Below are 20306 nucleotides of genomic sequence, written 5' to 3'. Positions count from 1 at the left end.
CCCACAATCCCTTGCACCACAATCCCTACTTTTTTCCCGTAGTTCAGCATTTACTTTTGAAACACACAAAGATCTCGAGGGGACTGAGACACTTTGTTGTTCAGGACGTCTCAAGTGTTAAAATTCACATCTGATTTTCAAATCTAAGTTGCACTTGTGGCTGGGGCGGGGCTTATCGTGCACGTTGGACCCAACAGATTTAGCCTCCTCTACCTTTGAGCTGTGTGAAGAACGCGGCTGCAGATACACGCGGGTGCAATGGCAGCGCTTCGTCGACAAACCCCTTACACACCGACGGCCCCTGTCAGACAGGGCATATACAGGTAAGGACCAAGGGTTTGCTGGGATGAGATCAGCTGGGGGATAAAACGGGCCCAAATCTGCTGTTTTTGTTGAAATGAATATGTAAAACACAGCTGTGGTCTTGCTCGACCAGCCCGATTTCCTGTTTCCAATCAAGGTGTGTGTTGGTGTGAGCAACGTGTGTCAGGTCAGTCAAATGTGTCCTCCGTCTCTCAGCCAGGCTGTGGTTGTGGATCGGACGGTGTACGTCTCTGGACAGCTGGGGCTGGACGTGGCTTCTGGACAGCTGGTGGACGGAGGAGTGCAGGCCCAGGCCAAACAGGTGAGGCTCACACGGACTGATGATGATGATGAGGCTGGTGCTAGTGACGTTGATAATTATGATGGTTATGTATCCAAAGTTAGATCTCCACGTCAACTGGACTTGTTAAGGGTTACTTGAAGACGTCTCTCCTTCTCTCCAGAAGGCTTCTTCAGTTCTGAACTCACTGGGGACACAGCTTGAAAATATAGCCCCTGTGGGCCATTAGCATGCTAATGATCTGGGTGGTCACCTGAGAGTCGTTGGCAGGGTTATTAGGGCCGTTCACCTGGTTTCAGTTTGGGTGCTTCCACTTTGATTGCTGGGTCACCTGGTGACTGAAACGGTGTGAACTTTTGGATTGTTTTGGATTGTTGGATTGTTGGTTCCCGTCACCTACACTGTGTGTAGGTGACGGGAAGTGCCTCAGCCCCCCACCTCTGTCTAAGGAGGGGTTTTCCACTTTAACATGGATGGCTTCCTGGACACCCCCCCCAAACCGGCAGTCTCCTCTGGCCAGGACCCATACTTTCCTTTAGGTGTAGGTGGACTGCTGAGTCCTGTCCTAAAGAGGTGGCACGCCTTGTGGGTTTTTGTCTCAAGTTGGAAAAAACCATCCTCATGATGATATTAATGATGGTGGTGATGGTGAAAAATGTGTTTGTTGGTACTGATGATGATCCTCATGTGAGTCCCGCCATCATCAGCATGGTGATGGTGATGATTTTGATAATGATGATCATGCTAGTGACTAAGGTGATGACGCTATGAATAGCACTGAATCCAAGTCTTGCTCCTCTTCCTCCTTCAGGCTCTCATCAACATGGGGGAGATCCTGAAAGCTGCTGGATGTACCTACAACAATGGTGAACTGTCACGCTGTGGACGCTCTTGCCTGTAGAGCTTCATATCCAAACTTTTTCAATATTCTGACTCTTTGTGCTCAGTGGTGAAGACAACGGTGCTCCTTGCTGATATAAATGATTTTAACAGAGTCAACGAGGTGTACAGAACATGTGAGTTCCCTCCATTTATTGGCATGTTCAGGTACTGTCATCTCACATTAACCATCAGATCTCACATTTTTAAGATTTATGAGAATCAAAAATATCCGATTTTGAACTTTTCAGTGAGTTATTTCATCTGAGTGAAAACAAACTATTCCTCAGGGGAATCCCGAGGCATTCCAAGGCTAACTGAGAAATATAGTCCCTTCGTTTTATTTGCTGTCATCATAGCAGCTGTGGAGCCCAGCAAATTAGAAATGGACACCACCATGAAGACGCACAGATGTAACCTAACCATCGCGGCCTCTGACCCAGAGATGGGCTTAAGCCCCTCCCCCTGGGGGCTCTGAACCCAAGACAACAGCCTGGGAACTTTCACTGACCCCCCGCAGAGGCCCCGGATGTCATTGAACTCTTGCTGGAATGGTCATATTTGCATTAGAGTTTTTTTCCTCCCGATATTGCCGTTCCAAAGCTTCAACAGATGCTGCCTACTTTTAGAATAACATTCCTTAAACCTTCTGTTCTGTGCTTATGAAAAGCATGTAAATGAATGCCATGTTTCTATACTTATGAACCACACGTTTTAATGCGTCACCTTCTTTTTATTGAGGTCAATTGGCTACTCTTACATTTGAAGTTGATCCTGCTTCTTTTTGGGGGGTTTATCAATTTTGAAGAAACTCTGCAGGAGTAACTTAGAATATCACCTTAAAAAACAAAATAAGTAAGAGTCAAACATTTTTAACAGGCTAAACTAGCATGAGCTGGACAAACATTTAAAAATAAACCATTTTATTAACAATTTCACATGTACCACAGCAGATTCTGAGAAAAGGGTCCATTTCAAAGGAATATACACAAGTTTAAATAATCTGGGAACTTAAATCATTTAATTGCACATTTCAAAGTCATTTGATTGTCCTTAGAATGTTGTGTAACTGTTTTCAAGAAAGTTTTGGACTAATATATGCTGTATGATGGCTGTAAATGTTTTTTTCCCTTCAGTTTTTAGCAGAGACTTCCCGGCCAGGGCCGCCTACCAGGTCGCTGCTCTCCCCAGAGTGAGTGCAAAGGAAATGATTTACAGTGGAAAGTCTTTCTCGATGTTTTATAACTGCGCTTATACCGCTGCGCCTGATGTGTAGTTTGTAACAAAACGCAAAATCTGATCCCGCATTAAATGGAGGCTAACGTCATAAAGCCACTCAAGTGCTTCTGTTTTCACCTGATCTCATCCTTTTCTCCTCAGGGTGGACTGGTTGAAATTGAGGCGGTTGCTGTTGTTGGGCCTCTCTCGGACCCGTGACCATCTGGCCACGTCACCTGTGACTCCCAGTCGAAAATAAACAAACAAGCTCAAAGTAAAAGGCTGATTTAAAGTCTAGAAGACCGTCTAAAGTCCAAACCAGCAATTATAATCAATTATTTTTCCTTTATAGTCAGATTTAGATAGTAATCAGATTATAGTTAGATCAGGACGATGCAATTTTGACCTAAATCAAACACTGACGCATTATAAAAACAGTTTCACAGCTGGCATCCATCCGTACATCCATCCGTACATCCATCCGTACATCCATCCATGCATCCTTCCAGCCAAAAATGATTCCCTATCAGGATCATAGTGGGATCTGGTGACTAGCCCAGAGTTTTGGATCGGTTGTGTCTCGAAATCCAATTTAAAATGGCCACATTTGGGGTCCAGAGGAGTCTAAACTACAGATAGGAAATAATAATGAGATGTTATTCATGTTATATAAACGTAATATTTACACCATGCAGGGGAGACAGCAGAACCATCTGAATCACAGCCCTTCTTGGACATATACTTCCTGATACCTCCATTACATTTTTATATTAAGAAGATATAATCTAGTGCAGAATCCAAATGTGCATCATGACCACCATCATCACACCCTGGATTTCTCTGAGAATACTACATTCACCCTCATCAGAAGCTTATATCATTATTCACGAGCAGTCTTGGAAATCTTCATTTTTACAGTTTTACATTCAAAACCTGCTTATTAAAAGCATTTGATATATTTTGGCTATGCTTCAAGAGAAATCTAATTCGGTAGAAAAGTACAGAACAGTCCAACAGTTTTTTTTTTCAGAAAAATATGCCCTGCTCTATGCTTATTTTCTATACAGATAATAAATATATGTTGAGTAAAAACTGCAGCCGTGTCAAAGAGGAGTGGGTCTTTTTTCTATTGGTCTGCATCTTGGCAATGAAGTGATCTCTTCCGGACAAACACACCTTTGCGTCCTTTCACTCCTGCTCAAACACACAAGGTCAGATGCTCCTCGTGGGCTCTCCTGGTTTCAGTCACTGGGAGCTGGAGACAAACGAGGGGGAGAACTGTGAACCCTGCGGATGTTTTCGGTGCTTTAGGGGACATTGAGTGACCTACCTGGTGCCTCCTCTGTGCGGGGCTCTGAACCCGTCCCTGTGGGGAAAGGACACATTGCAAATTTGGTGTACAGTTTCTGAATTTAAGGCCTTGCAAACCAGTCACACAAGCTCCAAAAATATAAACGCAAAACTTTTGTTTTGTTTTTCTTGACTGCTCTATCCCTTTAGGGGGTCACGGGAACGTGCTGGAGCCTATCCCAGCAGGGTGGATCCCCAGTTCATCGGAGGATCCTATGTGAGCAATTGTGGACTTGGTACCTTGCTCAGGGTACCTTGGCATTGCTCTGACCAGAACACCTTCCTTGTTTTGTCTGCACCGGCTCTTGAGAACCCGTCTCTTCTCAGCCCGATCCTCAACAGACTGAGCTCCCACAGTTACGATGACGAAGTGCAGTCAGGTGGAAACCCTGATGAGGACGACCAGCATGCAGACGAGCGTCCCTCAGACGCTTTCTGACAGTTTGTGCAGAAATTCTTTGGTCATGCAAACCAATCATAGCAGCCACCCTCCGTGTAGCCGGTCTCACACCATCTCAGAGGTGAAGATGCTGGATGTGGAGGTCCTGGGCCGGCGTGGTTACACGTGGTCCGCGGGTGTGAGACCGGTTGGATGTACTGACAAGTTCTCTGAAGGGCCTTTGGGGAAGACTTATGGTGGAGGAATGAACATTCACATCACATGCAACCGCTCGGGTGGACATCCTTGCAGTCAGCATGCCAATTAACCGCTCCCTCAAAACATACAGGAAGTAGTTCTTTTGTGTACACAGGAAGTCTTCGATCTTTCTGTTCAGCTAATGAAAAATAGGAGCAAAAACAAAAGTGCTGCTTGTATCTTTTTGTTCATTTTATATCGTTTAAATGCTTTTTTTTTGGCTGATGAGTTTCCACCATGAGTACTTGACAACTAACACAAATGAGTTAATGTATCTGCTACTATGGCAACACTTGATACTCTCCCCTCACACGCGGGTGAAACAGAGGCATCGTTCATGGCCAGTGGAAGCCCCGGGTACCTCTATGTGCTCCAGTTTCTCCGAGGACTCACATTGCACATTAATGAGGCCACAGCGACAAAGTGACGCAAAAACAGCGTGAGGCTGGTGAACGGGGAGGTGTGAAGCTCCAACTGGGGTTCAGATGGGCCGGACGTCAAAGACAGAGATCAAGTGAAGGTCTGCAGGACAGTTTTAGATGCTTCACACAAACACTATGCAAACCGCTGCCTCCATTTGCATCAGGCAGGGAAATTTGAGTTGATAGCAGTGGGTGCAGAGATAATTCTTACAGAGCAATGACCACTTTGGAGTTCTCTATCTTGGAACTAATAAACAGCATCCTGATACAGCCCTGAACAGATGCAATATGAGCCATTTACCTTTGTAATAAGTCTCAAACGTGGTCGCACAACTTACTGGTTCCTTAAATCACTCAATCATACTGCTTGTTACATTTTTGAGGTAAAATGTGTCACAGCGACAGTGACACTATTCAAGTGTAAAAATAAAACTCCAAAAAAATTTGTAGTTGTCAGTTGTTTTGGCAAATTTGTTCCAATAGTTTTTTGTAACTGACTGGAGAAATTCAATGGCTCCATTTCTGAAATGCTAACAAAACACAGATATGTGACTTATAAACACATTCCTGTGGCCACCCCCAGGAGTGTTCATTAGAGGCCAAAGTCAAGCCATCCTGTTGTTGGATACCTCTTGGATACATTGAGGGACAGAGGAGGGTAAAGAGACATGAAGTGAAGGAGGCTGTTTATAGGTTCACTGTGCAGGAGGTGGATCACTGCTCAGGTTACTGCTGCCAATAGGGAACAATCACACATCTGATCCTTCACAGATCCTCCTTTCAGTGATGAAACTCTCACTCATTCACTCAGTCAGTCAGTCAGTCAGTCAGTCAGTCAGTCAGTCAGTCAGTCAGTCAGTCAGTCAGTCAGTCACTCACTCATTCACTCATTCACTCAGTCAGTCAGTCAGTCACTCACTCATTCACTCACAGACGGTTTATGTGGATGACACCTTGCAGATATGAAGTCTACCTTGCTGAGAAGCTGCAGACGTCTCTGCTGCTGGAGCCTCAACAGAAGCTGCTGCCTCTGTGGGCGTGGCCTCTGCAGGTGTTGCTGCGTCTGTGGGCGTGGCCTCTGCAGGTGTTGCTGCTTCTGTGGGTGTGGCCTCTGCAGGTGTTGCTGCTTCTGTGGGTGTGGCCTCTGCAGGTGTTGCTGCTGCTTCTGTGGGTGTGGCCTCTGCAGGTGTTGCTGCTTCTGTGGGTGTGGCCTCTGCAGGTGTTGCTGCTGCTTCTGTGGGCGTGGCCTCTGCAGGTGCAGTGTCTGTGGCCAGAGCCGCGGCGGCGTGCTGCGGCTCTTTCTCCGCAGGTACAGCTTCAACAGTGCTTTCTGTACACGCTGCAGCTGCAACAGGCTCAGTAGCGTCCCCAACAGGAGCAGGGGTCTGGTCTGGAATGGTCTCACTGTCCTCAGCTACATTCCCATTCTCACCGGCTGCCCCTGTCAACGATGCAAAAACATCACAACAAGGGTCAACAAGAAACTGCAGATTATGAATATTTTGCTGTACATTGCTATTTAGTGAGCATTAAAGGGAATTCTTATTGAATATCAAATGCACTTCTGTCCGTCAAAGGAAACAATTGCGTATTTTGTTGCCTTTATTTTTTCAGTTATACTCTCAGTGTACACAAAACCACACAATCTGAGCTACGATCTGTCTCTTTGTTCTTAATAGAATTTGGTGACCTATGTGCTGACCATGTCTGCTGGTCAAATGCTCTCTTAATCATGCAAACATTTACTTCATAGGTTACCAGTGTCATGGCCATGCACACACACACACACACACACACACACACACACACACACACACACACACACACACTTATTTTAAAGCCAGAAAGTTAATAAGTAGCTTTGAGTGCTATTCAGCCCTCAAAGCAGGAAAATCGTAGAATAAAACACAGTCAGTCTAAAAAGATTGAAAGCATCATGTGTGTGAAAGAAGACTCATAAATGCAAAACTATTCCTGCCATTTAAAGAGTAAACACCATAATCCCAGTGTGCACAGTCAATGTTGCCCCAGTATGTTCACAAAAACAGATTAATATCACTTCATGCTTAAAGCTCCTAGAACTACTAAAACATCAATGCTTATCTATGGCTCTGAGCAGGATGCATTGTTATTCTGTGTCACTTCTTCAGACATTATTTCCTTGCAGGATTTGCATTAAGTATTTGAATAACATGCCTTGCTCGCTGAGTTTCTCTGTCTGTAATAAGGACAAATCATTTATTACATTTCCGTGGACTCCAAACATCAGTCGAGTCTGATTTTTTGCTCTAGCTAAACTGATATGATGCAACCGTTCTTAGAAAATACCTTTAAAATCAATAATGTCTTGCTTTTGTTTCCTAGTATTTCTTCAGAAAGTAGTGTATATGGTTACAATTAGATACATGCTTCTCTGAGGAGACCATTCAGTTCTTTTGCACTTATTTAGTTTCTCGTCTTCGCCACAACTATTTGAATGAACACACAGAATCCAATAATGCCTTTTTCATGTTCACACAGCAGTCAGCTCATCTCTAAACCAGCACAACAAACCTGGGTCCTACTTAGCTTCTCTATTTCCTATTGAAACTGTAGACTGACACCAAATCTGCTTCCACTGTCTGTGTCTGGGTGAACCGAGTTAGAACCCACTACTCTCTGGATACATTCCTGTCCTGCTGATGCAAAGCACTAACCCAAAAAAACAGGGCTCATTTGCATGTTCCTGGAGGAACCTCATTTATCTCAAATGTGCAATAGGTGTATGATGCAATATGGAAATGACAGTGACCAGAACGTCATATGACAAATTAACTTACAAGAGCTAAACTACCACAATGGAATAAAGGATAATACGTAATACTAATGAACAAGTGTATTTTAATGATAATACAGGCATATCTTTATATAATCCTAAACCTTTTAGTATACAGCTAAAAAAAATCTAATATTTTGAGTTTAAATGCTTTTGCAAGGGGTAAAAAAAGTCAAAACAAACAAAAAACACGTCACTACTCCACACAAATGATGAAAACTACAAATAATATTGAGACTCACAATTTAAAAGTTCCTCCTTGTTGCGTATATTTGTCCCGCATATCATACAATTATTGGATGCTATGAAAGTGGAAAGTTTTGATGATCACCTGTTACGGTGGCTCCGTTAATCTCCTCGGGTTTTGCACTGGGTCGACTCGTATCTACCGCTGAGGTTTGAGTACTGGTGGAGCATCCCATCCTGGCCTGTGCGCACAGAGGAATGGAAGAGTTGAAGAGACGCTGTCGCTGCACCGCTGACGTCGTGCACAGGAGTCCTGTCTGTAAATGGAGATGACTTCAAACTCCGCACGGTAAATCGCTGGGAGGTGGCCCCAAAACGACAACCCGCTGGTAGAATTCCGTCAGTCCCGTGCGTTTTAGGATCCGTCCGAAAAAAACGCATTTCACTAGCTGTGTTGTGGTTACACTCCAGCAAACAGACGCAGTTAGGTGAGGTCTTTTGTTGTGTGCTGTAACTTGGGCTGTTTCTAAGAGGCTGGCCAAGGGAGAAGAATAGGCTACATTATTCAGTCAACTGCAGCCTCACTGGATGGGGAAAGTGAATTGGTACGTTTGAGAGCGTGCCCTCGAGCAAAGATGATCATTTATAGGACAAGCGCAAAGTCAGCTCCTCTTGGGGAAAATATCCAAGAATTCATACTTGCACATGGTAAATGGTGTCTAAGAGGAATTCCATAGGTAACATTTTAAAGAGAAAAAAACGGCAACAACATTATTCTTTGTCTGTTATTTCGAAAATAAACCGATTCTTATCTATTCCACGTTTTTCCATAAAGGTGTGTATCTACTTATAAAATTAAATCGAAATTGCGCTATTTTTTCAAGTGTTCCATTTATATATGTCTCAAAGTGACAACCCACTACATTTTAATAGTGTTCAAAATAAAGATTAAAGACCAAGAATTTGCTGTAAATTACGATATATTTTAATTTACTGTAAAATACCCCAAAAATATAGTATGGTTTTAAAACAAGCCTGACGTTTAAAAGAAAGTTCCATAACTTTGAGAGTAAATCGGCATTTCTTGTTTCTCTTTACATTAAGACACAATGCAGCTTTTCTATACGTACATATTATTTTAGTCGATATTAAATAATTTTATAAACAAAACACAATCTTTTTCTCTTTCTAAAGAAACCTTTTATTATTTTGGTGTGTGAAGCGGAACCATTGTTCGCAGGCGTGCGGAACCATGCGCAGTACTGTTGCGCGCAGGTCCGCCGACAGATAGTGCCGCAATGCATCATGGAACTTCCTTTCTCTCCGAGGCCATATTGGACTTAACTCGCAGTAAGTCGAGCTCTGAATTTTTACATTAAATCCTCGGCGGTGTTAAGTTATTTTAGTGTTTTCTTGGTGCCGAGACGTCAACGATGTACCTCTCACTCTCCTCTGTCATCCGCAGGTTGGCCGGTCGGGACTAAACCGCAAAAATGGTGGCCGCAAAGAAAACGGTGAGTGTCGACGACTCGCTCCCGACTGCACGCGCTGCTCCTGGTCAGGGCTGCTAGTTCACGTGGAGGAGTGTTACTAACGGGGCCCGCTAGTTAGCATCTTAGCTCTTCATATCAACACAGTATGGGTTAATTTGTTGGCTGTGGAAAAAAAAATCCTAGATTTTCCTCTTTAAATACCTCATTTGCTGTCGGCGTATATTTGACGTGTGGTTCCGTTTTGGGGGCAGTAACATTGCTGTCACACCGGCAGTGTGGCTAATGCTAACAACCCCAGTTGTATGAAAGCAATAAAATGCCAGCAGTAGGGCCTCAAAAAGGTAATCAAAGATGCGCGACATGCTTATAAGTTAAGCTTTTTCATGTACCCTGGATAGGAGTGCTACAAAATCTGCCTGCCGTCACTAACGTTGTGTTTATCCGTTTAGAAAAAGTCCATGGAGTCTATCAACTCTCGTCTCCAGCTGGTGATGAAGAGTGGAAAATATGTGCTGGGCTACAAACAGTCCCAGAAGATGATCCGTCAGGGAAAAGCCAAACTGGTGATCCTGGCAAACAACTGCCCAGCTCTCAGGTATATCAAGCTCCCACCTGCACCTCTGCTTTATCACGCAGGTTGTGAATATGTAGTCAACGTGGTGTCCCAATAGTGTTTGAAAGAAAAGTAAAATTGACAGCCTTTTGTTTTTCATAATGGTTCAAACACCCCCATTAATAAACACCAGTGCTTGTCCTGGCAATTGTACCATTGACACTTGCCTGTCTAATGTACAGGAATTGTACCTTTACATGTGGGGCAGTGTAGATGTCACTTCTGAGAGGCCATTTAGAAATGATGCTTTTACAAATATTTGCAACCATGCTTTTCTAGTTTTCTGTTTTTCTGTACTAAACCATTAGAAAATCAGCCATCAGATGAGTTGCATCTGCTTTAGTCTTCAGGCTGTGCTTTCAGGACACTTTTGGTCAAAATAATCAACCCCCCCATCATAAATAAAATGCTGCCTCCCTTCAGTAATCGTCTGTATTAACTACAACAGATACTCAACGCCCAATCTGATTTAAACTCGACTCTGTATGTTTGTTTTTTCCTTTGCCCTGTCCAGGAAATCTGAGATTGAGTATTATGCCATGCTGGCCAAGACTGGTGTCCACCACTACAGTGGAAACAACATTGAGCTTGGCACAGCCTGTGGAAAATACTACAGGGTGTGCACACTGGCCATTATCGACCCCGGTGAGTGCCTGTCACGTTTCCATGCCTAACACACAGCCATGCTGCAGGATTCTTACTGGGCACCACAAGGAATTGTCTGTGTTGTGTATGTGGAAGGTTTTGTGATGTAAGTGTGGCGGGTGTTTTCATTTACACCAAAATGGGCCTGAGATGAATGTAGCAACGCGGCAGCCTTTTTCCCTGAATGCATTTGCTCATCTGAATTTGCTTTTCTGTGGACCAGCAGCACAAATGGAGTCTTTTGTAGTGTATCTGGGTTGTTGTGCTCTGAAGAGGCCTTAAAGGGAATTAATGTTTCCAGACATTGGTGCCACAGCTATTGAACCACTCAAATAGAAGTATATATTCTCCATACAGGCTTTTTATTTCTGCAAATTTCTGTCTGGTCCTGACCAAAATGGTCCGGTCCAGAAGAAGCAGTCAGTGAGTTGCACGCGTCTTAGAGCATTTAGAGTTTGCAGAGTGAGCAGCAAACATTCGCAGTCCGACAATAACGTGTGACGGAGCCGTTTTAACCCACAGTTTTTCTCTTTCAGGCGATTCTGACATCATCAGGAGCATGCCAGATCAGCAGCAGCCTCCTCAGTAGAACTGTTCCCCCACCACCTTGTTAATAAAATCGGTGTAAACAGAACCTGCTGCTGTGTCTTTGAGTACCTCATCAGAACATCCTGGTCCTTCACATGGTGCTGTTCCTCAGCTGCCCGGCAGGGGGCAGCTGCTGCATTTCTGCCCAGCTCAGATGAGGGTTCTCCAGCCCATAGTTACAGTCGGGCTGTGGGATTTCCTTGTCGTCTTCATTGCTGTTTGTAACATGAGGATTTTGGATGAGGAATGATTCCACCCATCCACTGCTGAGCTTACGTAACGTCAGTCGCAACGTGTGACAACAGCTGTTTGTGTAAACGAGTCACTCAGCCCATCGGACAAATTGATGTTTAAATTACGCAACTGCTTATCTGGGATGGCCGTCATCGCTTCGGCGACAAGGGTCTTTGAATCGGCCGTCGAGCGGATCTGCATTTTTAAAACCGGTGTGGAATTTGAGCCGCTGTTAGACGTGGGTTTGTATTGGCCAATACCGTGGTGCCGATGCAGAAAAGACTCTTTTAACCGCATATCTGGACTCCACATTTAAATATTTCCATCATTCCAATCAAACTCTGATTGTGAGAGATGTTTTTAGCTTCGTAATCAAATATCTGGCTGGAGTTGCGGGTCCTTCCAGACCAGCAGGCTGGTGCATTCACCCAGACAGAGATGGAAGCTGCCAACGTCCATCGAGTGGTTTGGCCCAGTTTTTCCACTCGGTGCCTCCCTGAGCCGTATTCTGGATTCCCAGTTAAATGGAATGAAATCATCCCAGATGATCCCTCTCACGTGCTGCACATCCTCGGCGAGGACGCCCACGCAGGTCTGAACACCATAAAGGGATCCAAACCCTGAACCTCTGAGAGATCATCCAGGTCACGTCCATTATTGATCGCTCGTTCTGTCGGACCAGTAGCTGAGTGGAACGTACTGGCTCACCCTGCTGGGAGCCGTTGGCTCTTTCAACGTGTGTTGTCAGTGTTTTCTTTGTTCTGTCAGCAACCTTCAGGTCTGAGGCGAAACGACCCCTTTGAGTCTGAAAGTGACCTACTTGTCCGTTTGGTTTTGCCCCGGTGCAGAGGCAGGAAGTAGGTGAGCGTGCGTGTTTGCAGTCGGGCCCGAGGTAATGCCGGCCTCCATTTTGATGCAGACGGGTAAATCCTCCCTGATCTGCCAGCTTTACTCCCCCAACAGCAGCACACATCTGCAGGGCAGCTCCTAAAATGGCTACTTAAGTATCTTGGTAAGTCTTGAATGGAACCAAAATTCAAGCACATTAAATTTTCTTGTGACGAGTTGAGAACACATTTTTCTAAAATACAGGTGAAAAAAACCAAACCCAAAACAGGTGAACCGGATTGATTGGACTTTTTATTTTTATCCAGTTGGAGACATGAACTTGTGCAGATCCAACAAGAGCGCGACTCAGAACCAGTATGGGCCAGTGAATACACATCCAGCACCATCCTGATTTCTGCTGTACCATCGATTAAACCAACAGAATTCCAACTGCGTGATTCCTCGTGCTGGTTTTAAGCTGCGGATGTGTTGGATTTGCAGAAGTGGCGTTTCTACTTCACACGGGGATGAGGATGAGGAGGGGAGGGATTCAGTGTCTGGATGGACCGCTTCGCCGAACGTGCTCCCATTCGGGTCATCAGAACAAAGTCCAACAAGTCTGGGAGGAGTCCAATTTACCTGAGATTGAGTTTTTCCTGTAAACTCCGCTCAAATCCTTCCGAACAGAGCGGAATTCCCAGTTCTGAGTTGGACGTGGGTTCGACTGTGCCGGGCCGTGGGTGCCGATGGAGATCTGATGGTGTTTCAGTCAGTCGTCAAGAGTCAACTCTGAGTAATTCCCCCAGTTATGATGTGTGTTAACGCACAGTTCCGAGTCCAACCAGAGGAATTCTGATTCAAATCAGACTTGGGAAGCGATTCACTATTGCATAGCCTGAATTACAGGGTTTTTTTTTAATAGAAAATACTAAACAGGAAGTCGTGGGAACAAATTCTGATTCTATTATAATCTCTTAATACTGATGGTTTGGGGTTGTTGCCTAAATGGTTCCAGGCAAAACACAAACATCTACTACATCCTCTCTAGCTTCTTGTTCAGTATATTACTATATTTTTTGCTACTATGCTAGGCTATCACCACTTATCATCTTAATCGTTCCAGCTACAGAAACTTCCCGACACAACATCACTGCATGTGCAAAAGAAAACGTAACTACACGCTGATGACCTAAGACTTACATCACATTGCTCAGGCACAAACGCAGCCTATCACACGACATCCTGTCCTCAGAAAAATGCCCTCGGCAAAAAAAAAGGACCTAATGATCCATTAAAAACAAAACCGAGACAACGCTCCTGTCAAAAACAAAGATGGTAGCATAAAAGAAAACCCGCGTCTGCCCACGTCACATTTACAATAATTCCCTTTTGTGTTTCTGAGTGGCGCCTGCGTTGACATTTGTGTCTGCGCCAGCTTTTCTTTGATCTCCTTCATCTTGGACCAGACTGGTAAAGAACGCGGGAGCAAACTCTGGAATGATATGAGCAAACAGGAAGTCGCATTGGCTGTAGGGACAGCTGTAGGGACTGGCCGCTACGTGGATACAAAGGACGATGGGCTGTTCCCAGAACAGTTTCTCACAGGACAAGCTACACCGCAACAGAACAGCCGTCATTCTCCCCCACTTTTATACAAAAAGTCTTACAAAAATACCTTAACGTTACATTCAAGGATGGAATTTGTCAACCTCTAAAAAAAAGTGCTCTTGTGTAGCTTCTCGCGCTCTCTTCAGATTGTTGGTGGCTAGACAAAGACCTGGGGTGGGGGAGGGGGGTGTCACAGTATCGGGAATTAACAGTTGCTGGCCGTATTGGTGCTTGTAGAAAAGTGCAAATGAAGTCAGGGGGGAGTGTTCGAGGTGTGCAAAAGTTTGGTCGATTCCAGGGAACAGCACCTGCTAAGAGGTAGGGTCGGCGTTCTGGGAGTGGGCGGAGCCTTGAAACCAACCTTGGACCATAATGGATACGAGGAGAAAGGTAGGTCTGTCAACACAACAAGAGGGGTCCAGCCACCGTCATGTTCCTGCCCCGGGAGGGAAAGGAGGGTGATGTGAGGGCTTGGTTGGGGTGAGGGGTCCTGAAGGGATGCCTCTCATGCCTCCATATACTGGGGAGGGGGCTCTTTCGGAGGTATGGCGATGGCTTCCTCGTACGGTGGCAGCAGAACCTGAAAAGGAGGAACATTAAGTGTATCAAGACCAGAAGTACAGGATCGTTCCATTTTACCCTGTTCTAGGTCGCAAAGCCACGATAATGGCAGCTGGGAGTTATTCCTCCACTGCAGCAGGCCACCAGGGGGCGCTCAAAGTGGTTCAGCCCCAGTTTAAGGTAGATCTCCTGTCGCCTGTGTTTATATGCAGCCAAGGATACGAACCAATGATGGAAAGCTGCTTCGTTTGGCAAAGGAGCTTGTTGCAAATTTAGTAAAAACTTGGCAATAAAAAGTTTTAGCAGAGTTTAGTTCCAACCATTAAAGATCAAGCCTACAGGACGGCAGTCGTTAACACTGTTAGCAGAGGATGGTTTCGATCCATCGACCTCTGGGTTATGGGCCCAGCACGCTTCCGCTGCGCCACTCTGCTACATGCTCTGTGCCCATAAATGTTCAAAATCAGAGCCAAAAGAGACTAACGCAACAGTTAAAAGCAAATGTATAACTGTTGCTCCATTGAGATCTGATTTTGGCTTCATGCTGACAGAATCCTTTATTTGCCCCTCAGCAGGAAAATATAAAGCAGCATTAGCAGAGGATGGTTTCGATCCATCGACCTCTGGGTTATGGGCCCAGCACGCTTCCGCTGCGCCACTCTGCTGTCCAACAGCAGCAGCGGGAGACATCAGAGGACTTTCTCTGCTAAAAGTGTTATAAAACCAGAGCTGCTAATTCAGTGGAAGCGAGGGGGGGGCAGAGAGAACGCTCTGAGGGCATGTGATCGCCCAGCGAACACATCAGGGAGGATTTGAAATGAAGCGGACAAGCAATTATGTAACACGTCCATAAGAAGAAAGGCAGATGGACAGAGACACGGGGGGGGGCTGGTGCATTTTAATAGCTTTTATATAAACACACAGCAGCTCTGCAGCTGGGTACTTGATGTTCGAGGCAATAAAGAGCTATTCAGACACACGGCAAATATAGATGGCGGGCTCTTTCACGCAGAGAGGAGGAGCGCGCCGACTATCCCGCCGTTCACCCCTTTTAAAACATACGTGTGCTATATTACGTACATTATATCACATACGTATGTCTGATTCTAAGGGAACAAGGAGGTCTTGGGGCTTGATATTAATTTCCAAACCTATTTTCTAGATAATTATTCAGGCCAGAAAAGTGAGGAGAGATCAAGGTTTTATTGAGATCACTTCCTGTCAGAAATGAAGCTTACTCAGTCATTACGCCTTATTTGCGTAGGAATGAAGCAGCAGATAAGCATTGTGAAGTCAGAGCCTGCTGGATTAACGCGCCAATTTCCTTTCCTGATTAAAAAAGAAAAAAAACGTCGGAATGATGAACCCGGGTCACGGCGCCGACAAGGACGAAGGGACAGACGGATGACGACGTGACGCGTATGGAGCCGACGGTAGGTGTGAGGAAGATTAATGTCTTATATACCAGGATTACTGATGGACAAATGGAAAGCGTGACGACGTTAAAGCCTCTCAGAAACCCCCCCGAGCCACTGCTGACGGGGCGCGGAGCCAATCACGCGCGTGTCCTCTACTGCGCAGCTAAATGATGCGGCCGCGGGGAAATCTGGATCTCCCTCATCCGTGCCCACGCAGCTCTGCTTTACAGCACTACTCACAAGTCTACTCCTACAGCTCACCACAGGGTTACGTGTACAGTACAGCAGTCATTAAAAAGGCACCACTTATGTTAGCGTGGTCGCTAACATGAGGGTGGGTGCTTGTGCACCATCGTTAGTTAGATATTAAAGGTTCAAAATGCTACACATCACATCTGTGTGTGAAGATGGAGGGAGGGTGTGTGACAGCACAAGATGTAGCACAACATCATTAACCCAAACCTCTAGGGAATAATTAGAACCCCCCCACACGTATCCACTCTTGACCTTTTCATATGTGATTATGGATATATTAGATTCGTGTATGTACGGGAATGTTTATGAATCTAAGGTCTAAACACGAGTCAGCTATATAAAATGATCCTATCGTCCTTACCTTGTCTAGTTAAAGGCATCAACTCATGCAACTGCAATAAAATAAAGAATAAGCAGTGGGGCTGCGCATAAAAAGGAATGAACCACATGCTAATGGTCACGTATGACCTCACACACACGCTGGCGAAGCGTGCACGTTATTCTGGGACTTTTCAAAATGGCCTTGAGATGAGGGGAGAGGCTGCAGGTGGAAGACTCACCGTGGTGTCGTTGGTGGTGACGTAAACCAGCACCTCCGTGGTGCCCCTGCCGCTCACGTATCTGTAGCAGTTCCACACGCAGCCGATCAGGTAGGCCTGTCCACAGGAGGAGCACAGGGGAGGGAGGGAGGAACGAAGGGGATTTTTATAGAAGGTTCCTCAGGGTGTCCCCAATCTGCTTGGGTCTGGTGGTGCTAAGATTGGCTGGCCTGCAGCAGAACACGGCTCCATTGTGTAGCGGAGCCTGCTGGGACTACTAAGTGGCGTTTATGTAACACGTTGCAGAGACGCCAGTGAGGAAATGAAGCAGCTCCAAATGAGTGAGATGGAGCTGGAAGCGGCTTTTTTTTCAAGGTTCGCTTTAAAGTTTTTTTTTTTTTTTTTTTTTAAATGCGTAGCTCATTCATCCACCTCCCAGCTCCCGCCTCCCCTCACGCATGCTGCTGACATCAACGCCAAGTGCAGTAAAGCGGAGGAAGCTGGCTCCTGCCGCCACATTAGCAGGTGCTGAGCACTGAACCTGACCTTGAGGGGTCAGGTCTGGCCCTTGTCCAGGCATCGGACTCAAATATCAGCGTAATGGAGGCCAACGCGGCAGCTGGAGGTCAGTCATGAAGGCTGCCTTCCTTTGGCGTCCTGCATCTGATCATCACCTCAGCGCGCTCCTAACTCGCAGATATTAAAATCAAAAGCACGCTCTGACATTTCGAAGCGAAGCCCAGCGGCGATGTCTTCCAGTGGCTGCTTCCTGTCACGAAAGCCCAGCTCTGCCAACAACGTTGCCACTCTGAGCTCAGAGGAGAAGCAGCGTGATGGGATCGCACAGTTGACTGCAACTTCCTGTCCCATCATGCAGCGGAGCCGCAGAGCGCGGCTGCGCCCGCAGACTCGTCCGTGCTTTAAGGGGGAATGAACTTGACAGGAGTTGGTTCCTTGCTGCCTCTGACCCGCTGCTCTCTGACTGCCCGATAATCTCACGGAGAACACGGGTGATGTCAACGCCGGCGGAGTCATTACGCACGCCATATGCTCCACAACACACGGGGAGGTAATCACACTGATGAAACACGGGTTCGACGTGGACGCCGACGCTTACCTTGAAGGAGAGAATGCACCCGATGAAGATGAGGACGGCGAAAACCAGGCACATGTTGTTGGTGGACATGATGTCCTCTTTGTAAGGGAACGTTCCAGGCTGAGGCAAAGACACACAGAAATAATTGGTTGCTTCCCCCCCACAGTTTTAAGCAAATAAAGATTGTAAAACTGGTCGGAACCGGCTCTCACCAGCTGCTGGAGGTAGTCCTGCACCGTATTGGGGTAAACCACCACGCTAATGGCTACCAGCGTGTTGAGGACAAAGTCAAAGATCTGGTAGCAGAAGAATGGAATGATCCAGGCTGCATGTTGCTGCGAGCAAGAGAGCCAGAGAAGAGGTGAAGAACGGACAGAGGTCGACCATTTTGCCCAGCCAACTAAGCGCTTGTGTTGTTTACGTTACCTTGTATGCGCCGTATGTTGCCATGCCACATATAAGGATCATGAGGAGGGAGATGGCAGTGGCTATGCAGATGTCTGCAGAAGAAAAACGCCATCACAACAATGCGGAGGACAACGCAACAGCTACAGTAACAATGGCGTACAGGCGGGCTGCAGCCAGACAAGATGGCCGCCCTAATCTGACGGGGAATTAGAGCGGCGGTTTTTAATCAGAGCCGGCAGTGACAGAATCTGCAGCCATCTAGAGGCGACGATGACGATGATATCTGCCGGAGGGGTGAGCACCCAAAATACGCAGGCGACTCAGCTCCGTCTGTGCTGAGAGCAGCGTTCTGGGAAGAGATGAGGGAGCCGTGCACGAGGATGTTACGCGCACGCTGCCGACCTTCACCGAGCCCTGGCGATGCCTCAAAACTGATGATCCTAACATATCAGCGAGAGCGAATAGAATCTGTTCAAGCACTCACTCGCGTCGTCCATGACGTCAACGTCGGTCCCCAGTTCAGAGCTGGTCAGGTGGTAGCGGTACTGGACCGGATCGTTCAGGGCTGACAACAAGATGAGTAGGACCACGGCATTGATGAGCTGTGGGAATAAAGAGTGGGAATAATGAGTGGGAATAATGAGTGGGAATAAAGAGTGATTGTATGTTAAAAACCGTCTCCCCATATCCAACCTAGCCCGATTCTGATATCGTCACACCCTTAATTCTTAATGAAACAGTAAATATTTCTGCCAATATTAAATGAATATTTGAAATTACTTGATCCCTTTAATTAGTTGAATCTATTCCACTATATCACAATTGTTAGTCTAGTAATAACCCATTAACACTTTATTTCCATAAGCAACAATGTTCTTAGACTCTTTTGACGCCTTGATTTGAACTTAAAGAGGCAAAAGGGGGCAATTATACTAATTAGTGTCCAAAAAGGAAGATATTCAATATGAATGTGGGCACCCTGCTGTCAGGGGCTCTTTAGTGGGTTTGTGCCCTCAAACACTGAAGTCCAGCAGATTCCAGAAGGAGAAAGGTTCTAAACTCTCACTGTTAGCCAGGGATTTAGCAGGCTTAGGGAACTATATTTAAAACTTTGGGGTAAAAACAGAAACCAACTCGGAGCAGAACATTAGTGCCTTAATGACTGTAACAATAGTGCCGCCTTAAATGAGCCACTATTGCACAAATATGTCTGTTCTAACCTTAACATGACCTACTGCATTAGTTAAAATGTATGTTTAGAACAAAACAACCGATAATGGCCTTTTCTGTCGCATTTTTCTGCTAAAATTGACCTTAAACCGGGCAAATGAGAACAAATAAAAAGCAACTGTAGCAGCGTTAGCTAACGTCGCCACTCGTTGGTGCTTTTCGGCTACATTTTAATCACATTTAGCTATAATTGGGGCAGATTTAGAGTTAAAACTTGCTCTTACCATGTACCATATTCCCAGAATAATGGTGCCCGTCCGGACATGGCAGCACAGGCAGCAGCTCGTCGAGTACCACCGGTCCCACGGCGAAATCATCCTCGCTATGGTGTCAATTTGGACACTATTTCATGAATGCTGCCCAAACCGTACGGTTTAAAGACAAGTGTGCCCTCGAAATTAGGAGCAGGATGACCGGCTTCACTGGTGGAGGGACCGCGTCATCCAGGCTCTGTTGACCGCCTGTTCATGAGACGAGAGGAGAGGGAGAGAGACCTATAAACATGGAGAGAGAGAGGGAGAGAGACCTATAAACATGGAGAGAGAGAGAGGGAGAGAGACCTATAAACATGGAGAGAGAGAGGGAGAGAGACCCATAAACATGGAGAGAGAGAGAGAGAGACCTATAAACACGGAGAGAGAGGGAGCGAGCCCTACAAACACAGAGGGAGAGAGACCTA

General features: G+C 45.9%; 4 protein-coding genes and 2 non-coding genes across 12 annotated transcripts; 2 read left to right on the top strand and 4 right to left on the bottom strand.

Moving 5' to 3' along the window:
• Positions 1–131: 131 nt before the first annotated feature.
• Positions 132–3798, top strand: LOC130518691 (2-iminobutanoate/2-iminopropanoate deaminase-like). 4 transcript variants are annotated; one of them, XR_008948120.1, is made up of 6 exons: positions 132–323; positions 520–625; positions 1416–1470; positions 1552–1620; positions 1774–2675; positions 2864–3798. XR_008948120.1 is itself a non-coding variant. In XM_057021511.1 (6 exons), the coding sequence occupies exons 1-6, from the start codon at positions 259–261 to the stop codon at positions 2918–2920; spliced, it is 408 nt and encodes a 135-aa protein (XP_056877491.1). In that variant the 5' UTR covers positions 169–258; the 3' UTR covers positions 2921–3798. The 4 variants fall into 4 exon arrangements, 3 of the variants coding, with proteins under 3 accessions (XP_056877488.1, XP_056877491.1, XP_056877489.1); XM_057021511.1 differs by having other exon boundaries at positions 169–323; positions 2620–2675; XM_057021508.1 differs by lacking the exon at positions 2864–3798 and having other exon boundaries at positions 1774–2824.
• si:dkey-284p5.3 (uncharacterized protein LOC557830 homolog) lies at positions 2196–9652 on the bottom strand. 3 transcript variants are annotated; one of them, XM_057021505.1, is made up of 5 exons: positions 9551–9652; positions 8257–8428; positions 6084–6551; positions 4032–4067; positions 2196–3956 (listed from the first exon to the last, which is right to left on the bottom strand). In XM_057021505.1, exons 2-5 carry the CDS (start codon positions 8345–8347, stop codon positions 3943–3945), a joined length of 609 nt encoding a protein of 202 aa, XP_056877485.1. In that variant the 5' UTR covers positions 8348–8428; positions 9551–9652; the 3' UTR covers positions 2196–3942. The 3 variants fall into 3 exon arrangements, with proteins under 3 accessions (XP_056877485.1, XP_056877486.1, XP_056877487.1); XM_057021506.1 differs by lacking the exon at positions 9551–9652 and having other exon boundaries at positions 6084–6296; positions 6330–6551; positions 8257–8699; XM_057021507.1 differs by lacking the exon at positions 9551–9652 and having other exon boundaries at positions 8168–8700.
• Positions 9354–11496, top strand: rpl30 (ribosomal protein L30). The gene is made up of 5 exons (XM_057021512.1): positions 9354–9461; positions 9577–9625; positions 10054–10199; positions 10732–10862; positions 11399–11496. Exons 2-5 carry the CDS (start codon positions 9605–9607, stop codon positions 11449–11451), a joined length of 351 nt encoding a protein of 116 aa, XP_056877492.1. The 5' UTR covers positions 9354–9461; positions 9577–9604; the 3' UTR covers positions 11452–11496.
• A 1308-nt stretch (positions 11497–12804) lies between these two features.
• Positions 12805–20168, bottom strand: laptm4b (lysosomal protein transmembrane 4 beta). 2 transcript variants are annotated; one of them, XM_057021502.1, is made up of 8 exons: positions 19852–20168; positions 18882–18999; positions 18416–18489; positions 18202–18324; positions 18011–18109; positions 16915–17010; positions 16716–16746; positions 12805–14700 (listed from the first exon to the last, which is right to left on the bottom strand). In XM_057021502.1, exons 1-8 carry the CDS (start codon positions 19942–19944, stop codon positions 14549–14551), a joined length of 786 nt encoding a protein of 261 aa, XP_056877482.1. In that variant the 5' UTR covers positions 19945–20168; the 3' UTR covers positions 12805–14548. The 2 variants fall into 2 exon arrangements, with proteins under 2 accessions (XP_056877482.1, XP_056877483.1); XM_057021503.1 differs by lacking the exon at positions 16716–16746 and having other exon boundaries at positions 19852–20159.
• On the bottom strand, positions 15044–15115 carry trnam-cau (transfer RNA methionine (anticodon CAU)). The gene has a single exon. It is a non-coding gene; the product is annotated as a tRNA-Met (tRNA).
• On the bottom strand, positions 15275–15346 carry trnam-cau (transfer RNA methionine (anticodon CAU)). The gene has a single exon. It is a non-coding gene; the product is annotated as a tRNA-Met (tRNA).
• Positions 20169–20306: the final 138 nt, after the last annotated feature.

Source organism: Takifugu flavidus, chromosome 21 (assembly GCF_003711565.1).
Source record: "Takifugu flavidus isolate HTHZ2018 chromosome 21, ASM371156v2, whole genome shotgun sequence".
Taxonomy (NCBI): Eukaryota; Metazoa; Chordata; class Actinopteri; order Tetraodontiformes; family Tetraodontidae; genus Takifugu; species Takifugu flavidus.
Note: the sequence above shows the minus strand (reverse complement) of the source record. Positions and strands in the feature narration are given on the sequence as shown.

Bases quoted from the DNA above. Each gene is read 5' to 3' on its own strand.
- LOC130518691 (XM_057021508.1), top strand. From the start codon at position 259: ATGGCAGCGCTTCGTCGACAAACCCCTTACACACCGACGGCCCCTGTC. The intron at 324-519 runs GTAAGGACCAAG...TCCGTCTCTCAG, and splicing joins GTCAGACAGGGCATATACAG to CCAGGCTGTGGTTGTGGATC. The intron at 1,621-1,773 runs GTGAGTTCCCTC...ACTATTCCTCAG, and splicing joins CAACGAGGTGTACAGAACAT to GGGAATCCCGAGGCATTCCA.
- si:dkey-284p5.3 (XM_057021505.1), bottom strand. From the start codon at position 8,347: ATGGGATGCTCCACCAGTACTCAAACCTCAGCGGTAGATACGAGTCGA. The intron at 6,552-8,256 runs GTGATCATCAAA...CATCGTTGACAG, and splicing joins TAACGGAGCCACCGTAACAG to GGGCAGCCGGTGAGAATGGG. The intron at 4,068-6,083 runs GTAGACTTCATA...CTTTCCCCACAG, and splicing joins GTCTGCAGCTTCTCAGCAAG to GGACGGGTTCAGAGCCCCGC.
- rpl30 (XM_057021512.1), top strand. From the start codon at position 9,605: ATGGTGGCCGCAAAGAAAACG. The intron at 10,200-10,731 runs GTATATCAAGCT...TGCCCTGTCCAG, and splicing joins AACAACTGCCCAGCTCTCAG to GAAATCTGAGATTGAGTATT. The intron at 10,863-11,398 runs GTGAGTGCCTGT...TTTCTCTTTCAG, and splicing joins ACTGGCCATTATCGACCCCG to GCGATTCTGACATCATCAGG.
- laptm4b (XM_057021502.1), bottom strand. From the start codon at position 19,944: ATGATTTCGCCGTGGGACCGGTGGTACTCGACGAGCTGCTGCCTGTGC. The intron at 18,490-18,881 runs GTGAGTGCTTGA...TTTCTTCTGCAG, and splicing joins TGACGTCATGGACGACGCGA to ACATCTGCATAGCCACTGCC. The intron at 17,011-18,010 runs GTAAGCGTCGGC...TCCTGTGGACAG, and splicing joins GGTGCATTCTCTCCTTCAAG to GCCTACCTGATCGGCTGCGT.